The 24,530-nt window shown below is 40.9% G+C and overlaps 1 protein-coding gene across 4 annotated transcripts in view; it reads left to right on the top strand.

Annotated features, from left to right (window-relative positions):
• The window catches only part of SHANK2 (SH3 and multiple ankyrin repeat domains 2), a 247,720-nt gene that overhangs the window by 46,225 nt on the left and 176,965 nt on the right, over positions 1-24,530 (top strand). For 2 of the 4 annotated variants that reach the window (XM_054275894.1, XM_054275892.1), the window contains exons 1-2: positions 19,552-19,812; positions 23,177-23,486. In XM_054275894.1, the coding sequence (XP_054131869.1) occupies positions 19,776-19,812; positions 23,177-23,486 (347 nt within the window). In that variant the 5' untranslated portion in view covers positions 19,552-19,775. Of the gene's footprint in view, positions 1-2,467; positions 2,519-19,551; positions 19,813-23,176; positions 23,487-24,530 lie in introns of those variants that run through there. The other 2 variants (XM_054275893.1, XM_054275891.1) reach the window with 2 other exon arrangements.

The raw sequence follows: 24,530 nt of genomic DNA, 5'->3' as shown, positions 1-24,530 counted from the left end.
AAATCATGGCCTAAGATATTTCCCATTAAATCTCAGTACTAAAAATGAAGGTGGTGACAGCAATAGCTTCTTCCCTCGCTGGAGATTTTCTTTTTTATAACTTTATATTGCATGCCCAAAGTTTCACAAGTCAGATATGGAAGAAGAGGATGGTAGCCAGTGCTAGAATTGTCTTGATGGGATGATGATGATGATGAAGATGATAATAATAATAATAATAATAATAATAATAATAATAATAGTAATACTACTACAGACTCTCTCAGGTGTGTGCCTAAGGACACACCTTCATTGACAAGGAGTGAGAATCTACTGGAATAAAAACTGAGCAAGTTCGTTTTCCAGGCATGGCCACAGGTCAGTGCTTGTGCCACCAGGACAATTCCCAGGCACAGACGTGGGGATTTGGGTTGTAATGGTTTGGCTGCTCCCACGGGAGGCTCCAGTCTTGTGGAGGAGTGTCAGGAGTTGTGAATGATCCTCGTTCTCAGCTGCTTTCCCTTCATTTGCATTTGCTTCCGAGCTGCTTAACCACGGGTAGATTATTTCAATTTTCTTGGTGAATAATGCATGAGGGTGTATAAGTGGATGTTCCTTGGCTGAGTGGGCTGCAGATTAAAAGTGTCAGCTCCTTTGCAGCATTAATGTGCATTTCTTCCTCAGGTTAAAGCTGGAGAGAACCTAGCTATGCTTTTTTTGGAGAACTCCTACAAGTGCCAAAATATTGGCAACGTTTGCTTTTTCTCTTCTTTTCCCCTTGACTACCTTTTATTTGAATGAAAAAGCCAGTTGCCAATTTTCCAGTACAAGCTTATTTTCCTTGAGACTCCCCCTCAAGATTTCAATGCCACATTGTTGTACCTGCTGCTTGAGCTTCCTGGAAACTATCAGGAACAGGGTTTTTTAAAATTTATTTCTCTGTCACTCCTGTCAGCTCAGAACACTGATGCCTTCTCACTCCTCCTTCTTGCTCTTTAATGTGTCTCAGAGGGATAATTTGGAGTATCCTTTCCTGCTCTAGCAGCCCTGGGGCACAGACAGAGGCAATTCTTGTGTGTAACATGTGGAATGTTTCACAGAGGTAGAGCTAAACACATTAAATGCTGTAATAATTGAAGTAACACTTCAACCCACCATGAGCCACTTATTAGAAAAACGTCTCCAAATTTTTCCTTTCTTAATTTATTAAGGGGCATTTAAGTATCTTATTGTACACTTGTTTCAGTCCTGGATTATGCAGATATTTTCTTCTTTTTCAGCTTATTGGAGAAATACCCTTTGATGCTCCAGATATCTAGAAAATTAAAGCACAATAGTTGTCCTTGTTTGCTTGTGGTTAGATTGTATTTATAGGGCATTTATTCAAGATCATAATTGGATCCCTAAAATATCAAAACTCTGAAACTTATGGGCCATTCTAAACAAAATATTTAATTGGAACAGTGAAATGTGAAACCTTCCAGGGCTGCTTTAAACATAATAAATACTTCAGATAATGGTGTTCAATGTGAGAGTCTTGTGGAGTGTGGCTAAAAAGAGCTTCCTAAAATAACTGAACAAAACAGTCTTCTAAACTAAAACTCTTCCAAACTCCCCAGCTGTAACAATATTCCTTGGAATTACAGACATCCAGACATGAAGTGGAGCAAAGTATGTTTCAAACGTGCTTTCAAACTCAGCTTAGCCTGATGTTTTATAAGATAAAAGATTGAAGGAGTGTGAAACTGTAAGGGCTGCATAGTAAACTAGGCACTGAATAGTGCAGCTGCTTAAAAAGCAGATGCAGATTAATAGCTACAATAACAGAATGCAATAAATATTTAAAACCAGTCCAACAAGTGCTTTGTGAACAATATTTGATGCTGAAAATTTCAGAGAAAATACTCGGGCTGGTTTCGGGCTGTAAAATATGAATTCTGAAAAGCCAACCAAAGAACAACAGAGAAGAAACAGAGGGGAATGATGTTGAGGTTGTGATTTAAGTTTGGAGTAATTCCAGCATGTGCTTTGCGAGCTCTTTTTGTGCCGGTGCTGCTGCACTTCCAGGGCAGGGGGTGGTGCTGGTGTCTTATCCCCCACTGCAAATGTTGCTCCCTGACCTGCCCATTTGTCACTCAAAGCAGCGTTGGCTCCAGGTATATCACTAAGATATTCCAGGCTCCCAAGTCCTGTGCCACCTTCCTGTGCCAGCCTTAATCCCATTTAATGCTCTTCCAGTCCCTCATTGTCATTTCCTCATTTCATGCTTAGAGTGACAGGGACCGCAGAGCAGGAGAAACTAAGAGGAAGTGAAGTTTCTTCCTCATCTCCTCTAAATGTTTGTTCTGCCCACTTTTCCATTTTCAAATCGTGCCATCAGAAGAGCTTTGCTTTTATGGGTTTCTGCTTTCAAATTCTCCCCCTAACATGGAATTCTGACGCCTAACTTCTTTTTGATGTTGCCTTCATTCCTTTGCCCTTCTTAAAGGACCCAGCTTCCCATACCCAAGTAGAAGTCCCTGGAATCCGTTGCTGTCAGGTAAGGGTTAAACCATGGTCATTTTTCTGTTTGGGGGCAATAGTAGAAAGGTCTGATTTTGGTGCTCTTGTTCCTGGTAAAGGTAAAACAAAGAAACATGGAATACTTCAGGAATATACAGCTTTCCCAAAAGGAAAGGCTTCACACACCCATAATCTGTTGACTTGAGCTAAACTTGCTGGTAAGTAAAGAGAATTTCTAGGAAGAAACTCCTCCCTGTGAGGGCCCTGAGGCCCTGGCACAGGTTGCCCAGGGAAGCTGTGGCTGCCCCATCCCTGGAAGCATTCCAGGCCAGGTTGGACAGGGCTTGTTGGATGTGTCCCTGCCCATGGGAGGGGCATGAAACAAGATGATCTTGAAAATTCCTTTCAACCCAAGCCATTCTATGATTGTATTAAAAATTTTGGGCTCAGAATGACTCCGAACTCCATATATGGCCTTGAGAACCTTGGCCAGATGGATGGAATAAAGTGGGTTTAGTGTATTCATTTTGATTAATAGAATAATCTTCCTTAAATGTTTCATATTGCACAAATATATACAAAATTATTTATCTCATGAAGCAATTAAATGCTGCATGTCCCCAGTCCCTGTGCCAAAGGGGCTGTGACTTCTTGAGATGTTTGAGACTAAACACTCTCTTATTTTAAAGTGGTGTTACTGCGAGGAGTACTGGATATTTAGGTTGTTAAGGAAAAACAATGCAGTTGAGCACCTTCTCTCCCAGTTTTCTTGCAGATGACACTTCAGCAAGGATTCTGTGTGCAGGTAGGCTGCTCCAGGTGGTCCTACCTTCCTTTTTATCTGGGAAAACCAGTAAATGTGAAGCAGAAAAAGGACAGCTGTTGTTGGAAAACTTCTGCATAAAAAGGGAATGTTTTATTTCCATTAATACAGATAGGATTTTTTTCCAGTCTCATTTAATGGAAAAGGTTATTCTTAATACACAGATTTATTTTACTTTGTTTTAGCGTATTGATGTTTTAATGTGATTTGCAATGACTCCAAATTTCACTGAACACTGTAGGCTGAATTTTTTTTAATTATTAAAAAAAACCCTCCTTTTTTTTCCCCTTAAAGTCAGCTGAATTTGGGCATGGATATCCTTTTGATCATCCCAGCTTTGGAATTTAATTGAGCCAATGGTCTTGATGCTGCTCTGGCTTTTGCAAGGTGTGTGCACAAGCCATGCAGAATTACAGAGAAGATGGCTGTAGAATATACAGGCTCAAATTTAATTCTGTAAAATGTTTATCAAAACCATTTTAGATGAGGAAAGCTTACATAAAGAGTTCCTGTGGTATGCCTACAGCAAGCCCACTTTTCCATGGACATGTGTCCAGACATCTGGGAATGTGCATATCCATTTTTCATGGTGCAGTGAGTGACAGAAGCCATTTTAGAGTAATTAAGTTCTCAAAACTTGGAAGAAAATCCTTCCAATTCTCTAAAATAGAAGAGGAAATCTGAGGTTTTTCAGTGTGCTGAGTATTTTCAAAAGCATAAAGGGAATGTTAAACACACTTTGTGTAGTTTTAGAGGTATTTGCTCTTCTGACACTTTAAATCTGCTGTATGACTTTGTGGTTCTGAGTTTCAGAAGTGAGTGGGACTGAGTGTTTGATTCTGGATCAAAGGAATTATTTCCAGGATTTAAATGCATGTTGGAGCATCAAAAGCCCCACTAAAGAGTTCTCTTAAAGCCCAAATAAACTTTTAAAATCAGCCGAGATGGATTAGCTAGTATGCTTTCCATCATGAGTGTAAGACATGATTCAGATTCCTTGTTTTCCTTGATGCTTGTACGGTACATTTTGGAGGAATAAATCATATGGGATAACTGTTCTGTATTATGGTTTAATTTGCTTCTTTATTGTTTGGAAAGAAGTCACTTAAAATGGGGAGAGACATTCAGTTAGAAAAAAATTAATTACTATTGCTTGCCACTCTTATGCCTGAAAGAAAAATAATTTCTCAGTGTTAGTTCCACATTGGTATAGGAAATTGCCAGGATGGAGATTCCTTTGGACTGGTGTTCATGAAGAGTGACAGTGCCTGGAAGCTCCAGTATTGATAGGGGTGACAGCTTTTAATTTGCCTCTGCAGCCTTGACCCACTCAGAGCTGTTTAGATATTTCAAATAGCACTTTTCTTGATTTTGGTCAAGATGAGGGAAGTCTGAAGAAGAGTTTGGTGAAATCAGCATTATAATGAAAATATCTCAGTTTGTTGACCATCTGAATTCCTGTGCAGTGTCCTCTGCCCTTTGCCCAAGGTGGGAAGCTGTTCTCCATCCTGGAGACCTGGTAGTCAATCCCCAAGCTCCTGCCACTGTTTGTTCATAGGTCCCCTTAGAACTTCCTTCTCTGCTCTTCCCCAATGTATTTTCAAGGCATTTAATGTTATTTCAGCCAAAGTGGTGCTGTGCTGTAACAGGAATGTTTGAAGCCTTGCCCCCTGAGCCCCAGCTAAGATAAAGTTTTCAATGCTGTTTGATTAGGTTTTGTGTTTCTTGGTTTAAAGTTATAATGTAGTGGCCCTGCAGATTTTTAAAAAATTTATTTAAACTGTGGCATAAGGAGGAATTACAGGTTGTCAGAATCAAATTGTACTGCTTTTCCTACCATGGTTACAGGCTTTGTAAAGGAATGTATAGGTGTACCTGCTTTGGTTTTATTAGAAGGTGAAAATTATCTTGACTGCTAAGCTCTGCTTAGTTTTATGACATTTTTCTGTTCTTGTCAGAAGCTGCCATGACAATTACTTAACAACGAATTAAAATCTCAGGGCTTTCTAATTCTGCTCCATCTTTAACTGATGCCACAGTGTGTGGCATCACCTTTCATCTCTAAAAAAGGGCATTGAGAGCTCATCTAGTTCTTAAAAGGATGAATGTGCAGAGGAATTAATACAAAATACTGAAAATGAAAAATGCAAAACAGGTTAGAAAACCAATCTGCAAAACTGCTAGTCCTGCTTCCACTAATTTATATTTGCTTGTCTGCTTTGAGCTGATTGAGGCTTGACTTAGCTGGTGGTTTAGCACTTCCCTGAGCCCAGCAAGCTCTTGGATCAGCCCTCCCTGTCTCAGGACACAGTGACTGAAGTGTCCCCCTGTCCCAGGCATCCCTGACTGATGGGATTGGAGCCCTGGTTTAATTAGCACAGCTTTGAGTCAGCCCCCAAAGGAAGGAGCACAGCACTTGCCTGAAGTGGATTTTGTCCCCTTCTTTTCCTTGCCCAGGAGCCAGGAATTGTATCAAATGGAAGGAGAAGGATGAGCCTGGCAGAAGCCAATGGAGGCTCAGTTTCATAAGGAAGAATTTGGCCCCACTGAGGCTGGGTAGTGACAAATCCTGCTCAGTTATTGAAAACAAGTGACAACTTCCCAGTGACGGCTCCCAAGCTGTGAGGAGCCTCCTGCATTTTCAGGAGCTTCTCCCTGGGAGCGAGGGAGGTTACACCAGGACACATCTTCTGATATCCTGTGACATTATGCAATGCACCCATCACGTTGCATCATCATTGAAATGCTGCTCAGATAATGTCTTTGCCTTGCATTAAAGCTTAATGACAAAAAATTTGAAATTGTACCATGAGAGCAAACTGATTCCTACCAGCCTTCCTTCTATACTGGTTTGAAAACCTTGTCTGGAGATGGAAACATTTCACCAATCCATTTGGCTTTTTTTAAACCTTTTTAACCTTCTCAGTGTTTATTTTTTCAGAATTTGGGTGGAGAAATGACATTTCCTAAAGAGCTGGAGTAGTACAACAGCCAGTTAAGTTTTTTTTTTTCTTACTCTCTTCTTACAGAGTTTTGGGTGGGTGTTTGCATCCTGTTTAGCCTTTCATCTCTCATTTCAGTTTTCCTCTGGAAGACTTTTTGCATGTTCCAGTGCCCCACATTGTTTAAAATTTAAATAAATGACATTTTGATGCCATAGAAAGATGTAATAGGATTACCAAATTAAAAAAAAATTAAATTTTGAAGTCTTTTTTTTCATGGTAGTCCTTTTATGCTTGAATGGAGACCACATTCAGGACAGCAGCCAAGCTCCCAGGTGGTCACAGCAAGTCACAGGGTGGTACAAATTCTTCTTCTGTGGGGTTTTTTGCCACTGCTTTGGTGGTTTTTACTCCACTCTGCCTTCCTCTCCATTTTACTTCTGTGTAATGCCTGTAGGGAATTTCAGCAGTGACTTGCACAGTGAAACAGCACCACTGAATTATTTAAAATAGGTATAGTCACTTTAATGTGATTTAATAATTAAAAAATCCTTTTAAAGACAAAGTCAGCTCCACAGAAGGCTGGGTTAAAGAACTGAGAACCTTTGTTGGAGAACTGGTGGCTGTGGCCAGGAGCCCTGAAGTTTATGGATTACCATGAAATTGTCACCTCTGACAGCTACAGAAAGATCCTCTCAAGTGGCTTGAAAGTCTCTGGTGGCTTATTTACTTTCCTATCACTCAGTAAATTCAGATATAAATTATCATTGCACCTTCAGACTGTTAAAACAATACCTCTTTCTTCTTTCCATCACTCTCTTCCAGATAATTGTTTAATGATGTAAATTAATAACTTGAATCTGTAATTTTAAAATAAGGAAATGCTTATTAAAAAAAAAGAAAAACTTTATTTTTAAAAGACTTTCTGTATAAAATGTGAAATTTAAACTCTTGCGTGGACATGCACACATATATAGAGTTAGAAAAGCCTCTGGCAAGCAGTTTATTTTCTACATCCATAGATATAAATCCTTGAGAGGACCAGTGTAAATTGGGATGTTAGCTTTGGATTACAAACAGCTTCATTTAGGGAACCACGCAGAGAAAGGTATTGCCTGAGGAGGCGAAAATATTTTATTTCCCTGAGAAAACAAAGTGGTTGCTATGGGACAGAAAATGATCTAATGATGGCTTTCACAGAGACATGTAACTGGACAGAATATTCAAACCACAGTGAGCAAAAATGTTGGTTTTTCCAAGATGAATTTGTGGAAGATTTTTCTTAGTATAGATCTGGACACTTTCAAGAAAAATGAAGAAGTGGGTATTTTTCCATAGGGTACAATTTAATTGTTTTTTCTTTCTTTCCAGTCCTCCTACAATATTCTGCAAATGAAATATATTTATTTAGTCAAACTGCTTTTAAATACATATGGAGAGAATCCCAGTCCTTTGAGTGCTGAATGATGATGTTTTGAGGGGTCACCAAGTACAAATAATGTGGGAGGTTTTGTGTGTGTAACAATATAATGAAAAATCTAAGCAATGAATAAAACGAATGAATTTAACTACAATTAAGCACCATGTGATGAGAGGCAGAGAAATGCCAGATCTGTACAGGTAGTTGGTGCTGTAAAAAAAGTACATTTTAGAATGTTTGGGGTTTTTAAAATTGTTTTTAGGCCTCTACCCCAGTAAAGTTTATCTTTCAGAATTCAATTAAGTGGACTTAGAGAACTCCTCCAGCAGTGAATCCGGAATTCACACATGAGCCATGTTCACTTTTGCTCCTTGGTCTGGGAATACACACAGCAGTGCTTGCTGGATTTTGCTCTAGAACTAAAGTGCTTTTGTTACTTACATGAATTACTTAGTACTTGTACTCTTCTAAAATTTGAATGTCCTTCCCAGCTTATTAAGGACACTAATTTTTAATGCCTGTAGATTAGTAATGAGTAAGTGCCTTCCTAAAAAAAATTACTCTGTTCTTGAAGGAATCAAACCCTAAAGTTGTTTTATAATACTTGTTCTCATTCCTTTCATCACTTTATTCCCCACACTAGCTTGAGGACCTTAGAGGTCTTTATTATCCAAAGAAGTTTCTGCTGTGGTCATGCTTGAAAGTCCCACTACCTGTGTGTGCCTTGCATGACTGCATGCAAAAATTGCTGCTTTAGATCATCCTGCTCTTGGCAGGAGTAGCTGAGGATGTCATCCTGCAGTGTGATCAGCCTGCTGGGATCCTCCCGTGTTCCCTGGGAGCTCCTAGCGTGTAGTGTCAAGCTAGGTAAGTCTTCCTTCTTCTAGTTAGGAGCTTTTCCTCAGTGTGCTGTGTTTTGGAAAGTTCCTGAAGCCTACTGGAGCAGGCACCATTTCCTGTTGGGCACAGTGGTGATTTCTGTCCCTGATGTGTGCCTGTGCCTGTTTGTTCAGAAATGCCCAGTATTAAATTGCTGCCTTGTTTTGATATCCTATCTCCTTTTCCATTTATTTTTGGGTTATTTCAAACTGTTCCCTAATTTTGTCTCATAGTAAGGTTTAGACTCCTGTTTAACTACTTCAGCCCTCCCCTCACAGTGTCCTTCCTCAGTTCCTTCATTTCTGGAGCAATGGTGTTATTTTCTGCCAGCCTGTTTCCTGAACTTTCTGCTCTTACACTACCTTTGCCTGCAGTTAAATGCTTATGGGGTCTATTCATCACTGCTAACACAGTCCCTAGACCCTGGGGCTTCTTTTCTCTTCTGCTTTCCTCCTGTGTGTGTTTGCATGTCCTTTCATTGCAGACCTCCCCATTAGTGAAGATGTGTTTCTCACCTGGCATTTACAGTGCTGTGTTGGGAGGTTTGTTCTGTCCCTGACTTTAGGCATCACCTGCTCTGGGTATGCACTGAAAATGCAGAATACTGAGAGATGTCAGGGTGTAAAAGCCAAGAAAATGGTTGTAGTTAGGAGACAGCTGCTTCCCCTTCTCCTTTTTCCTGTAATGGAGAGTGGCAGAAGAGATAAGAAAGATCAATTAGAATTACAAAGGTTTTCCCAGCTGTAATAGTGGATAGCAACAAAATCCCTGGCAGTTCTTCCTTTAAGGAACAGAGAAGAAGGTTAAAACTGGTCAGGGAGGCTCAGTTAGTGAGATTCAAAATTCAAATGCACACTGAGGGAGAGTAAGGTGTTGGTAAAGGGGGAGAACGTGTGGTTTGTTTCTGATGTTGTTTACCACTCAGCAATACCTATTGCAGGCAGGACTGTCCACTCCTGGCAGTTAATGACCAGAAAATCTCCTGTAGTGTCTTCCAGCTACCCTACAAAGGTCCATTTCTCTGGGTCTGGAGCAGTCCTGGCTTGTGTCCTTCATAGGGTTCTTTATTTCCTGACTGAAATTCCAGTCCCCGTTGAGTCCAGAGCAAAAAAACAAATCCCCTTTACTGGGGCTAGAATTTAAACAACTGTGTCTTTCCTTTATTTATTGCTTAACAACCCACAGAGTAAGAGGTGCCTCTGTCCCAGTGTCAGGACTCTGTGACTCCCTCACTGGATTTTCAGAGCCTTTCCTTTTCATAATCTCCTACATAAATGTAAATCACTGCTTACTCCTGCATCTTCACTATTTCCTGCATTGCTTTTGGCTGGTTTGATTAATCCTTGAACTGGTGCCTGGTGCTCAGACCCTGAGTCAGGTTTCAGGGCTTGCACCTCCCTCCCTCGTGCAGCACACTCTGTCTCCTGTGTGCTGCTGACATTCCCTGAGTCATGGAGCAGTGGCATTCCCGAGCAGCTGACAGCAGCAACCCATCTTCATTTGCTCCTCTGGAACCTCCTCCAGATTACAGCTCCCAGATTTGCTGGGAATCACTGGAGTTTTGGTGTATTTTCTTCCTGTCTTTCAGTCCTTCCACCTCCACTTGTACTTTGTTTCTTGATCTTGGATGTGTCCTGTGAACCCCATTTATTTCTTCTCCTTTTCTGCTAATAATACCTTTGATGTTCCTTCCCAACATAAAGTGAAGCATGGTCCTAGCCAGCTAGCCAGGGGGGTCTTAGGATGAGTCATCTCTAAATTTCTTGCCAAATTCTTGGCCAGGAAAGATATCTTAAAACTCCATGGAAAATTTACTTGAGGGGATTCTATAGAAGTTTTCCTCAACTTTTAAATTTTTATATATATTCTGTTTTACCACCCTCCACCCATCATCACCCAGCTGAGAGAATGACTTTAGGCTTTTCCTGACCCCCACTGGGAACTTGACACAGGGAATGAGAATAATCTCTGTGTTTCTGTCCCCTGCTGTAACAGAGGTGTCCTGGATTCTGTGGTCACCTCTCTGTTTGTAGCAGTGGCTCCTCAGAAGACAAAGCTGATCAGAATTCTTGCAGGATTGTTCCTAGAGAAACTCTCTGATTGTTCCCTCAGCGCTGGTGGAGCTGAGGGCTGGCTATTTCCTTTGGTTTAGGTCTCTAGCAAACAAAAAATATTGCAAGTGATTTGAATTCACTCCTCAGCTGAAGCTTCCTAATGTATCTGAAATGCATATTTGATGTCACCCTGTTTTATGTTTTCTGTCTTATCCACTTTTTTCTCTGGATATACAGTGTATTCTTCATGCACTTATTTTTGTTTATAAAGATGTATGGTTTTGTTCCTGAAACATTTAATGCCTGAATTGCGCCCTTGAATTTGTGAGTGCAGTCATCATCTTAAATTAGGCGTGCTTCTGTAGATGGCCACAGACTGGATCCTAGGTGACTGATGCCAAATGATCCTTCCTCCAGTGGAAGTGCTGCTGGACACATGGAATAGTCACACACATGTCACCAGTGTACAGGTGACACCAAAGTGAGAATGATTCCTCTCCTAAACACACATTCTGCAGCTACTCAGAGCCATCAAGAATCTGCATCTGGGATGCCATGACTTAGTAGAGAGCAACCCAATGCAGTTCCCATATTCATACAATTCCTCTCCTTTCTCTGATCCCATTCTTTTTAAGGGATGTGCATTAGCACTATTTGCATCAGTTCTTGTCCGGAAGAAAACAGAGTTATTTTGAAACTTGAACACGGAAGTCAAATTTCATTGTAGTAGTCATGATGTCCGGGGGTGGGACTGCCAAATAATATCCAGAACTCTTCTCTTTTCATAGTAATGTCTTGGATGTCAGCCATGCATTTTCCACTGAATTAATGAACATCTGATTTATGCCAGGAACATAAGAATAGATGACACTGCTTCTGAAATAGTTTATACATAAAATTACTTTTTGATGATGGTTTTAAAGCCTGCACCTTCTTTATTCTTTCAACTGATCTTATTTACCTGCTCTGACTTACTAACCTATTTAACAACAGCCCTTTTTTGTGTTCTTGTTACGTAAAATCTAAACCCAGCTGTCAGTGCGAAACTTAATCTGCTGGAAGCATCAAGAAACAGGATGGGAAAAGAAATCTTTCCTCAACATTTTCAAATATTGTAAAACACATGTGATGATGCCTTGAAGCAGAAGTAGGGAGAGTATTGTGACATCACTTAAATCATTAATCCACCTCAGAACCCCTTCAGTGAGCAAGCTTTCCTTTCTCAATGGGATTCAGCACTGAGAACATTATAAATGCTGCAAACACCTACATATTTGTACAGAGATAACCCCCTGCCTCAGCGGATGCAGGCTTTTTTTATCCTTTCTTAGTGGTACCAGCATGATTCATTAGCAGTTATTTTTGAGATGAAGAAATGTAGGCTACTAATACAATTTAAAATACTGTTATTTTAATGAATAAGTCAGCAATGTTTTAGTTTCTATTTAAACCAAATGTCTAAATGAAGCTAAGGATAGCGAGACAATTATCAGCTTAAATTATTGGGTTTTATCTTTTAAAGATCCTTCTTAATAACATGACTTTGGATAGAGCTTGCTATAGAATATCTTCTCTCCTAAATCCCCTATTTAGGAGAGAAGATATTTTGGGGGGTGAATGGTTGTGTATCTCCCATCTTTAGCAGAAAAGACAACTGGAAGTTTGCAGTGGGAGACTCTCTGCTCAGGTAACCCAAATGTGCCTTTTCTCAGAAGTGTCAGTGTGAATTACTTGGTTCTTAGGTCCATTTTGGAATTGAGATGATGAGAATAAGAGCAGAGGAGTAATTCTTGAAAGTCACTTAGGTAAGAGGGGAATAACTGTGCTGAGGATAATGTGGGGTGCCATAATGACAGGTCTCACTAGCTCCACATTTGAGAATCTACAATCACAGAAATGCTTTTTGCTTTCTACACCCACAACCCCCACCAGGATTCTCTCCCTAAATTCTCTTCTCACTTCTTGCAGATTCCTGGGCTTCAAGGAGGCTGCAGAGTCAATAATTCAGTTCTCCTGGTGCTTAGTTTCTGGCTTACCAATGCTTCTGCCAGGATAAAAATGGGCTCTGCTGTAAAATGAGAATGAAAGTGGCAATGCAGGTTTTTGTCATTAAATACATCATAAAGTGGCAGTACCTGTGGGAAGCCAGCCAGCAGAGGGAAAAGCTCCCAGAGTTTCAGTTCCTTTGCTGACAGCTCAAGCCCAGCTCTGTCTCCTCAGTAAAATGCTGTATTCTTTACTCCATGAAAGGATTCCCCCCAAAGTGCAATAAACCAGTGAAAACTTACAGTAATGTTGTATTTACTGCTTGATTGTTCCCTCCTCTCGTCACAATTAAACTTTGGCTTATTTCCACTGTTGTTAATGCATTTAAATGTTGCAACCTCCCATGAATCTTCCTCTTCTAGTTGCTGTTTTCTTGTGACCAGCTCCTCTTCTATCCCCATCCCTTTGTCTTGGTTGCCAACTTTATGTAACTTTGCCATGATGTGGTATCTTCTAGAAATTCTCTCTCCTGGCCTGCTCTTACATGCCATTTATTTCCTGATGGATCTGGGTGGCAGGAAGATTATCCTTAGGGAATTGGTGAGGGAAGCAGTGAAAGGCAACTGTAGCAATGAGAAGAAGGGGAAATGAGATTGAAAAATGGCAGTGAAGCACACCAGGATTTAAGAGCTGGAGAAGAAGGAGGAGCTGGAGCTAAAAGAAAATATTATGAATTTCTTTCTTTGCTGTTTTCTTACCCTACCTGCCTTGGCACACTCACACTCATGCATGAACTTTAACATCTGACCAGTTATATATTTTGAAACTTCTACAAGAGTCCAATCTTTTTTTTTCTTCCATTGAGAGCAATATACACTTTTCAATTATGAAAATGGTGTTATTCTAAATAAAACTGACACGATCCACCAACACTTTTGGAAGCACAGATGCTTTGTCCCACTATTTACTAAAGAGGTTCACACTTAGATTAAAGCAGTGAAATCAAATCACTGAATAAAGCCTGAAACAACATAATGATTTAAGGAATTCATGCAGAGCTTCTGGTAGGAAGAAAGTTACACCAAGGCAAAATTATATTGTTTTCTGTACAACACCAGGACATGGATGCGTGGTGCAGCCCAATATTGGTGCAGATAATTTGCTCAGCATCTTGTGTAGTTGCATTTGTCCTTGTTCTCCTCTGTGACATTGGGCTGCAGCCACAAATTCAGATGCTGCATCCGAGGCCCATGAGTGTCAAATTCAGGGGAAGAGTCTTTGTTACAGGAGCCACCAGCCATGAAACTCTCTCTGAATGACATGGCTTTGTTATTTTTTTTCCCCAGCATAAACTACTTGGGTTGGGATATGCACAGCCCCGGATGTTAAGTGATATTTTTTCCCAACTCAGTGTATACATAATGCCAGGAATGAAATTAATTTGTTGTGTACTTCAGTCCTTCTGAGTGATGCTGCATCAGGACAAGATTTCTCAGTGTGTTATTAGTGGGGAAAATTGCACCATCCTTTCACCAGCTTTTTTAGAGAGCAGAAGAATTTGTAGTGGGATATAATTATATTTCATTCCTATTTTCTTTCTTCTTGTTGGAAGCAAAAGAATGCAGCTTCAGGGGTTCACAACTGACTGCTTTCAGTTCAAGTTGATTGTCTGAGCTAAATGGATCCTTCTGTCCAAATACTCTCAAGTTGTTCATCTATTGCTTCAAGGACACTTGTAAGGAGCTGGTTACTCAGAGTTTGCTGCTGTGTAAAGATGAACCACTCTGGAGGAGTTCTATTTGCTGATAAAAAACACACCTTGAAATAAGCCCAGTTCATATTTAAAGAAATCAATTACGACTAGTAGTTTTGTGTTTTACTGACTGCAAATCACTTTTTGCCTTTTTCTGAAAGAGTTCACAAAAACGATTTACTTTTTAAAAGATTCTATTTTTCCTTGTCTTCATGGCCAGCAGAGAAAACTCTTTGTTATCAGAGTGCACAAATATTTATTGAAGTTATTTGTATTATTCAGAGTAAGAGTGGATGTTACTTTCAACCCAAACAGGACTTATAGAAATGAGGGGCTGTGAGTGCTCTGGGAGCATAAAATCTTGAGAAAGCCTTGTCAGAGCTGGTCTTCCCATTCCAGGGAGAATGTTCTCCAGAACTACAGAGAATACATGGCTTTATTTGGATAAGTTGCTTCTTTTACAGCAATATACCTGTTAGAATGAAAGCCAGCCAGCCACATTTTATTCAGATTGGCTGCTTGCTTCCACATTGCTGATAGATCTCAATCTTGTTTTTAAATTCTCCTTCAGCTATCAGAGCTTTCTGTCACTGCTTTTGCTTTTCTCTCTCTCTTCAAGCTGCTACTTGCAAGACTTTTCCCTCATTATTGGCCATTGTTTCCTCCCCGATTCCAGTCTTTCCCAGAGAATTGGAGGGTTTCATTTCCCCACCTTTTAACCTTTTATTGTTCACTTTTCTCTGCACCCCTGACCCAGATTCCTCACACAAAGCCATCTCTCATCCTTGGGGACAGAAGTTTTATCTCTATTCTCAGGTAAATTCTGATCTATGTATCTGTATTGCCGCAGGCAGAGCTTTGGATATTTGCAAGTATTGCCACATTGAGCCTGGTAATTTTTCTTTTTGAATCTTATTCAGACTCTTCTGGATCATAATTTCTCCACTTAGTACCTTCCAACCTCTCAGAGAGATGTCAGACATTTGCTCTGACATGTAGCAAGTTTTGAAGCAATACTTAGCAATTTTTGAATGTAATCTAACCAGAAGATCCTCTGTCTCTCCTTGATGCGCGAGCATCTGCAAGTAAAGCCCTGAGGTGAACTGATTTCCCTTCTCAGGCACATTCAGCTCTTTGAGTGCTTTCCTTGCATTGCTGCTGTAATCTTTGTGAGGGATAATTTATAATCAACTGAATATGGCAAAAAAAAAAAAAAAAGAAAAGGAAAAAAAGGATTGATTTTCACTTCCTGTGATTTTTAATGTAATTTATGTGTGGCAACTGTGGATTCATCAACTTTTAAATTAATTTGGGTTATGCCATCAAACACATACACCTCCTATGCTTTGTTATTAAAATGACTAAAGTGTTTTCTGCTGAATTCTGTGGCCAGATCTCTCCACCAAGCAAGAAATTGCCTGTGATTAAGCCATGCCCAGAGCTGTGCCTGAGCCCAGAGCCTTTCCAAGTCCTTGTTGTTGGTTTTCCAGGAAGTTCTGGGCAGGTTCTGGGTTCCTTGGCCCTTGTCACAGTGAGCACAGCCTGGAGCGGCAGTGCCGGGTGACGGAAGGGGTGTCTGGCACATGGCTGTGCAGCTCCCACTGCTATTTTTTGCTTTTTTTCTAATTGATAACTCCTGCCATCTGTTCCTGAGCCATCCCTCTGCTGTCCTCTCCTACTCACAGTCTCCTGCCCCTGTTCCACCCCTGAGCTCAGGCTGAGTGCCCCAAGGCTGCTGCCAAGAGCTGGTTGATACCAGGGGTAGCTGGGTGCTAAGATGCTGCTGACAGAGATATAACAGCAGGTCAGCCCAGGCTGGGCTCTCCCAGCAGCATTTCAGTGGGCTCAGATGCTTCTCTCTCTGAGCTGCTTTAACTGCAGCTCCCTGAGAAAGCTCCACAGATTTTTTATTCAGAACAAAATAAAAAAAACCCCAAACACTTTGCTTTATAAAATCGGTTCAGTTGTTGCTCTGAGGTGGAGTCCTTCTGAATCTGTCACCCCTGCCTGGGTTTGTGACCACCTTCTGGCTTTCTGGAATAAGTCAGTCGTCTAGAAGCACTGTAGCAGCCTAGGTTGGGTGGGTTTTTTTTTCCCCAAGAGCCTTTATGTTCTTTGCAGTCTATATTTGAATCTCTCTTTTCTTGTCTAACTCCCCATTTGGTGGCTTAGCATACGGGAAGCCTGTTTTATGGTGCAGAGAAATGCATTTCTATATGCTAAGGACTGAATTTTTAACAAGAACCTACATGTATGTACCAGCTAGAGGGATTTTTCTGACAGGAGCTCCAAAATGTACAAAATCAGGAAAGAATAAAGCATAGCAATCATAGCTGTGGTTGACCATTATCTAAGAAGCCTTGGACCCTAAAGGTGTGTTGGAGAGATGATTAAATAAGACATTGGGCATCTAAGTACCTAAAAACAGATCCTCAAGATTATGTCAGGCACTGATTTTCCATAGATTTCTAATGGGGGTTATGGATTTAAATACCCATAAAAACTGGTGTTAGAAATGCACAAGAAAGGTTCATCAAAATTAGCCTGAGAATGTTTAGTTTCTGTTTAAGGTGGCTTTTTTCTTTCAGAGTCATGGACATGCAGAGCTCCCACACGTTTTTCTGAGCACCTACCAAAGGAGCAGGGAAATGAGGGTTTACCTCACTTCTATTTGGAAGGTTCCTCATGATTTTTAGATTAAGGATGCTAATGGCTTGTGGGTTATATTATGCTTGGGTATGGGCACAGTCAAATTATTAAGTTTTTGTCCTGAGGTGATAATACCGAGGCTACAGTTGTGAGGCAGAAATCTTTCAGGAAGGAGTGGAAGCTGCTGGAATATTTTCTTTTTTAATTTGCCAGCACCGCAGAATTTGGGACTTGTGTTAAAATAAACAAATTCTAATAAGCTATTAGTGAAAATGAGAGAAGCTCAAAAACTGCAGCTGCAAGTGTTCACTGACTTCCTTGATTGTCACATTTTCCATTGTACAATAGTGGTTATTGCAGGAGGCTCTGCCATGTAGGAAGAAATTGCATTTCCTACGTTGGGGGAAAGACAGACAGTTAAATGGAATAAAATGATCACTCATCAGGTGATCTCTCTGATGGTGTAGGTCTGAAAGAGTTCCCACCATTTCCACAAAACTTAATAATTTCAAGTGACTTTCATATTTTGGATGTTTTTATAACACTGATTAGAAACCTCCAGATGATGAAATGTTACAGCTCTGGTGAGAATCTAATAAAAATCCCCCCTGGGATTGATTTTGATTGACTACAGTTGCCTGTCTGTTTTTATTTTACTGTATATGAACAGACAGGAATGAGCAGGATTGAGTTAACCCTTCCCTGGCCTAATTCCTGTCCTTGGGGGCCTGGGCTGTCACTGCTTTCCACCCAGAGAAAGGAAAAAGCAGTTTAAGGGTTCCATTAACACTCCTAGTTCCTTTGTGTTTTGCAGCTCCAAATACAATCAGGGGATTGGATAAAGATATTAGAAAATGGAACCCACACAGGGTTATAATTCAAATTAGTGGCACAGCCCTGGTGGAGCAGTTCTTGTTCTGGAAATTATATTGATTCTTCTGTGGAGCTAATTAATGCACATATTTATAAGTTAATGAATTAAAGTTCAAAGTTATTCTTTAGGAAGCCTTGCATCTATTAGAAGTCATGAAGAAGGTTTTTTCCTGTTAAATAAAAATGTTTAATCCTGCACATGTGCTGTGTCCATTTCCTCTGCTAAGAGTCCCACCTGCTAAGGATAGTTGCTTTCAAAAATAAATTAAACCAAATGTAAAATTATATTAGGGAAATATTATTTTCTTTGTAAATTAAACACTGTGATGTTAAATTAAGTTTAAACTGTTAAATTTATTTATGCTTACTAATTCTTTTCAGTTCCATGTTAACTGTGAGATCACTATGCACACAGATATTAAATCCATTTAGGTAATTTATTTTCTATCTTTCTTGAAGCAGTTTTCTCTGTAAGAAACCCCTTGATTTTCCAAATAGATGTATTAGTGATGAGTGAAGAAGCCTGAAATAGAATAAATATTTATTACCTGTTATATAGTTTATATTACTAAAAGGCAATTTTTTAATGTAGGTTGCTCTTTTTTATTAGACCGTGAATTTCTTATCCTTTGGAATCTTTACATCATAGATTTAAGTAGATCTGCTTAAAATTTTTGTGATTTTTAGCACCTCCCCCTCCTTCCTATATGCCTGTTTCAGTTATCTGCTCTTCCTCTGGAAGCATGTTTGCACTGCCAAGCACAGTCATCCCTGGGTTTCTTTTTCATTCAGAATTAAGAATTTCCAAACTTCTCTGGTTATATGTTGTATTTCCTGGCATCTGCATCGCAGTTACCAAACGAGCTTCGTCGATTTTCTTTTGGTATTCTTACTCTGAAGTAAGCATACTCGTGCTCTGAAGTCCAAAAAGAAATTCTGTTTTATTCCAGAGCGATGGAAGGGGAGGGGAGAATAATTGTGCTTGTATCATCCCTTCTGTTTGAAACTGGAATACAGGAAAATCATTCCCTCTGTTTCAAACTGGAATATAGGTGAGAGATTCTATGTAGTGGCAGGTCTGGCTCCATCCTTAACGTGGTCATTGTGTGAAGCTTGGGGCGATTGGTGCTTCTCCTCAGATTGGTCCTTTGGAATAAATAAATAAATAAATAAATAGGGGAACGGTAATAAATGGCAAAAAGTGAAGAGCAGAGGGGGAAATCGATGGGGGAAAAGAAACAGTGAAAAGGAAACAGATAGGGGAAAGGAAATGAATAGCAAAAAGTGAGTAAACAGCAACAAACACATAAATAGCAACAAGCGAATAAACAGTGGGATGCTCTGAGCACCGAGGCAGCTGTGCAAGTTGAGAGCCAAAGGCAGGTCCCCGGCAGCTCCCAGCCCTGGCCGGCTCTCCCGTGCCCAGCCCCAGCCCCTCTCCCGCCTGGGCAGGGGAATGGGGGAATGTTGCCCCGCAGCTCCCGGGGCTGGGAGCGGGAGCCGCGTCTGCTCTGCGGGGCTGTGGCGGCGGCAGGTTCACATGACTAATGCTGCGAGAGATAGCGGGAGCGCTTTTCTTTTTTTTTTTTTTCTTCTTCCCTTTTTTTTTTTTTTTTGAGCAGCTCCAGTCTGTGCACAGTTGGCTCCCAGCTGACAGACAGAATGTGGGGTGGGCTTTGTCACCAGAACGCTGGGTACTGCATGCCCAGCTATGCTCGCAATTCCACAGTGCCCAGAAACCTGCTGCTTATGTCAGGGTGCAGCCAGCCTGAACACATAGAAATTGGGTAGCTTGATTGTTGGTGTTTTTTTTTTTAAATATTATTATCTTTTATTTTTTTAAATCTTTTTTTGCCTCTTTCTTGCCTGCAAAGGTTATATAATGAGGGGATTGCTGCTAAAGTAAAAAGGGAAAATGAAGTCTTTGTTAAATGCCTTCACAAAGAAAGAAGGTAAGCGATGAAAGCAGAACACTTTGATGTTTCAGACTGGTGTTTTCTTGTGTACATTTAATATGATAAGCTTAGTGACTCTATAATTAATCAATTCCTGCGATTTCTTTCTCAACGTTATTTGATGTTAGACAGTCCGTTTAGGCAAGTGGGTATTAAAGCTGGATGTGACTTTATTCCTTTTAGGATTTTCTCTGAAGAATCAAGTAGTTATAAAAATGTTTTTGTTCCCTAGGAAATGCATTTGGAGACATGGAAGGATTTTCCTAGGTGAATTTTGTCAGTGAATGGTGCTGAATTGCACCTTCAGATGTATGAAGTGCCAGGAATAGAATTCAGAGAGCTGGAGGAAGGATTATGTGGTACTTTCAAGTATGCTTTTAGGGATGATAAATTTAAACTTTTGGTGCATGGAATTGGTTCAGGCATTTTCATGTCATTTTATATTAAGTGTCTTTCCCAAACAAGTTTTGCCACAGTTATTCTTGCAGTTCTGAAACGTGGTGAAATATTAGGGGAAAGCAGAGTCCAACAGGGACTAGAGCATGGACATTTGCATTTCATCATTTTTTGTTGTAGTTCTGTTTTTTAATTGTGAAAATAATAGAAATAATGCTGATAAGAAGTAGCTAAAAAAATACCCACCCACTTACAGTTTGCAGATTGCTGGGGAAAAGAAACAGTTGGGTGGAATATTAATCACTTCAGGCACAGAAATGCTTATTTTTAACTCTTTCTATAAAAGATTTGTGTTAGACACGCATCAATTGGTGTAATTAGTTGTCCCCTTCCCTGTTTATTTCCTGTAGTAAAGGCTAATTTTGCTCGTAGTTCTCTCCTCAAGAATAGAACATTAATAGCAAAACAAAATCTAAACTCTTAAATGCACTTGTAAAATGCTCCTGAGGTGTATAAGGGAAGATTTCCTTTCCTCTGGTGCCTGAGGGTGGCTTCTCCAATCTGTCAGTACAGATGTGTCCTGCAGCTCTGTGTCCGTGCTGTCACCGTGCCCTGGCACCCTGTCCTTGTCCTCCCTCCCCCTGCCACCAGCAGAGACTCCACAATCCTCTCCAGAGTCCCAGTAAACATCCCCAAAACGCTGGCAGGATTTTGTTTTCTCAGCCTGTGGCTGTAAGGGCTGGGCAGGCTGCTGTCAGCTTAATGAGAAATTGAAATCTAAAGGTCAGACCCAATTTTTACTGAATCCAAGGCAAACTTTGGTGAGCTGGGGGAACAGCATTGGAGCTTTTGGTAGCAAACCTGAGTGTGCCAAACATCCCCTGTACTCAGTTTGTGTGTTTTCCCCTTGACTGAATTCTGCTTTGTTGTACCTGGAAAAGATCCCCACCTTCAATGTAGTGCTTTCTGGAGCTGTATTTCAAATGTCAAAAATAAAAGGAATGTAGAAATGCTGCATCTCTGCACCACATATCAACGTAAGGGTCTGTATGTGCCAGTTTTGGAGATAAATGCTGTGAGTTTGCTGGAAGTTAGCACTAACTGGGGCTTTCACTGTGACACCTGAAGCACCAAGGTGCTCTCATGACACGCTCAGCTGCTTTGAAATCTTAAAGAAATATGGAATGGGAAAAAACTTGAAATGTCAGGAAAATTATCCAGAGTTTCTTCTAGTTTCCAGCATAAGCATTGGACTTGTGTGCTGTCTCCCATTTAAAGCTTTTAAAGGCTATTTCCCTTATTTCAAAGGAAGCATGGGAATGAATTGAAGCCCTTTCTGTGCACGCTGTTCCCGTGTTTGGTTGTTCAGAGGTTGTTGAGTTGTTTACTAGAGGAAGTTTCAGCTCACTGGAAATACAAAGGATGTTATTGTAAAATATTCAGAATTGTAATTGATAAACTGTAATCATAAACTGACTCTGGTGAAAATGATACAAACCATTCTTTTACTCGCAGTTCCATCTCTATTTTATGCTATAAATATGCTCTCAGTTTTGCACTGAAACCTTAAATTTTGCTTTGTTCTCTCAATTAAAGGCTCTATTTCAAGGCAGGACAGATTGATTTCTATCTATATTCATATTTATGTGAATTTATTTACTTGCACAGTATGACAGACATTCTTATTCTGGCTTTTTGTGTGGTTTTGAAGGGTATTGAATGAGTAGACATTTCTGGCTCTTTATAAATGGCACTTACTGGCACTTTAGACATAAAGAATGATATTTTGTGGGTCTTCTTTCCCAATTTACATATGATTTTTTTCTTTGAGAATTACAACAGTTCAGTGAAGCCCTCAGGATAGTGCCTGGCTCCATTTTGTTAGTTATACCACTGTTATATCCACTTTTTGGATGTAAATCTGTGCACTTTGGCTCAGGTCCTGTGACCCCACGAGCTCCACTGAGAGAAATTAATGAGGGCAGTTGCAATAATGGGGATCAAGGCCAGCATGTGGTTTTGGGGTCAATTCCTTTATGACAGGGCAGGAAATGCTATCCCATCTGCTGATAACTCGTTGCTTTTTTATGAGGGATTTGCCTTCTAAGTTGCACTTGGGACAAACTGACCCACCGGAGTGGGAAAAGGAGATGTGGAAGATGGTGTAAATGCTTGTGTGAACCAGGAGCACACATGGAGGGCTGGACCCTCTGCTCTGAGTGAGATTTGTGTTGCCCTCGCTTTGTTTTGTGTTGTGGCTCTTCCATTAAGGAGTTTCTTGGAGCTTTTGGATATCCTGGTGTTCCCTCTGGGACGTGGCACGTGATGGAGCCAGTGTATTACCCTGGGGTGATATGCTCCATATACCATAGTAATGGATGTGGTAGGGATGCCAGGATTAGAAAGAGGGGAATGCCTGGGGATTGCAGCAGTGTAATAGAGTTCTGCCAGGACAGCAAGCTGTGTCCTCGATTTTTAACCTGCAAGATGGGGATAAGGTGACTGTTCACAGATTTCAGGTTAGGCCTGAACTTGAACTTAGGCCTGGAACAGTTTGGGTACCAGCTGGGGGATGGAAACTGCAAGTCCATGGATCAGGAATTCTGCTGGGCAGCCCTGTTCTGTGCCTTTCTGACTGAATGTGACAACACAGCAGGAAAATGAACTATCTGAGCCTCAAACTTGGCAATAATGAGGTGTTTCCCATTTCCTAGAGCACAGTTCAGAGTGCTCAGCAGGCTCAGGGCACTGGTGTTGCCTCACCGTGTATTCAAGCCATCAAACAGGTTCATGTTGCTCTGTTGTTTTTGATTTAATGATGTTCTAAGGATAATTTGATCAGCTCTGCTGGCAAGGTGGTGTTTCTGTCTCTGCAGAAGAAACAATGCCATATGTTGCTTGTGGCGGTAAACACACATGAATGTGAAATAATCTGAGCTCACCCTCCATGTCTCTCTTTGCACAGTGCCCTTTAGGGAGGCTCCCACCTACTCCAACAGGAGGAGGAGGCCTCCCAGCACCTTGGCAGCCCCCCGGATCCTGCTCCGCTCCAACAGCGACAACAACCTGAACATCAACAACCTCCCCGAGTGGTCAGCTTCCTCCTCTGCCTCTTCACACCGCAGCCTTTCCCCTCACCTGCTCCAACAGATGCAGAATAATCCCAATGGAACTGTAAAAACTGTGGGGAGTTACACTCCGTCCTCCCGGAGCCGCTCGCCGTCCCTCAACAGGCTGGGAGAGGATGCCAAGAGGCAGCAGCACAGGCACATCAGGTGAGCTCTGGCTGTTTCACAGCATGAGGTACCCCTAAAGGCACCATGCTGGCCTGCCACATTCCTTTATGTTATTTGCACTCTCCAGAATGTCTAGTTATTCATTCTCAGCACAGTGGACCATGCCCAAGTGTAAATATTTTAAGTGGAAGCCCCAAAGCCAGCTGTTTCCTCACAGAGCTCCAGCAGCCAGGCAGACTTTCAAGTTCAGCAGTGACTTAACACACTTTGCACCTCCAGCTCAAGGTGCTGGCTCTGCACATCCTCCCATAGTTGAACTAAGGATTGTATATAACAATCCTTATTGTTATATACAATATAACAATATGGTATATAATATACAATATACAATATAACATGAAGCAAACTGTTCCTGGGATACCTGGTCCCTTCCCAGAACTGGTGGTCATGCCTGGAACCTGTGTTGGAGCTGCTCATGGGTGATGGAGCAGAGGCTGTTTAGGTTCTCTCTTCTGTAGGTGTGTGCTGAACCAAAGAGTGAAATAGAGGGAGTAATATGTTCTAGCAGGCATTCTGGGCAAATATCCTACAGCTCTGTCCCGCTGGAGAGCAAAACCTGACTAATGAGAGTCATGCAGGTTTTGTAAGCCATGGAAAAAGTGGAGGGCTGAGTTTTGATCACTTATGGGGGCTGCAGCTTTGAGAAGGCACTGCCCTGGACTCAGGAACTCCTGCCAAATGTGAAAGAGATGGAGCTGCACCAGGACAAGGAGTTAAAAGTGCTGTAAAAAGGCTGGGAGGCATCAGAGCTGAGAGCTGCTGGAGAGAACCAGAGCTCACATAATTTGGCCAAACACTCCTCATTTGAAAATCAGGCTTTGTCTGTCCTGTTTCCTCATATATGTGTGTATATATATATATATATATATATATATATGTCTGCTGTTCAGAGTAGAAGAGGAACTGGGCATTGTCAAGAAATGCAGCTGTTGGTTTCTCTCTGCTGTTTGTAGGTGTAAGGGATGTTCAGTGGAGTTTTCAAGTCAGTAAAACAAAATGTTATGCAGCTGACACTGCCTCTGT

Source organism: Melozone crissalis, unplaced genomic scaffold, assembly GCF_028551555.1.
Source record: "Melozone crissalis strain CALT ecotype California unplaced genomic scaffold, PUWL_Pcris_2 ptg000018l_1, whole genome shotgun sequence".
NCBI classification, from domain to species: domain Eukaryota; kingdom Metazoa; phylum Chordata; class Aves; order Passeriformes; family Passerellidae; genus Melozone; species Melozone crissalis.
This window is presented reverse-complemented; position numbering and strand designations above follow the sequence as displayed.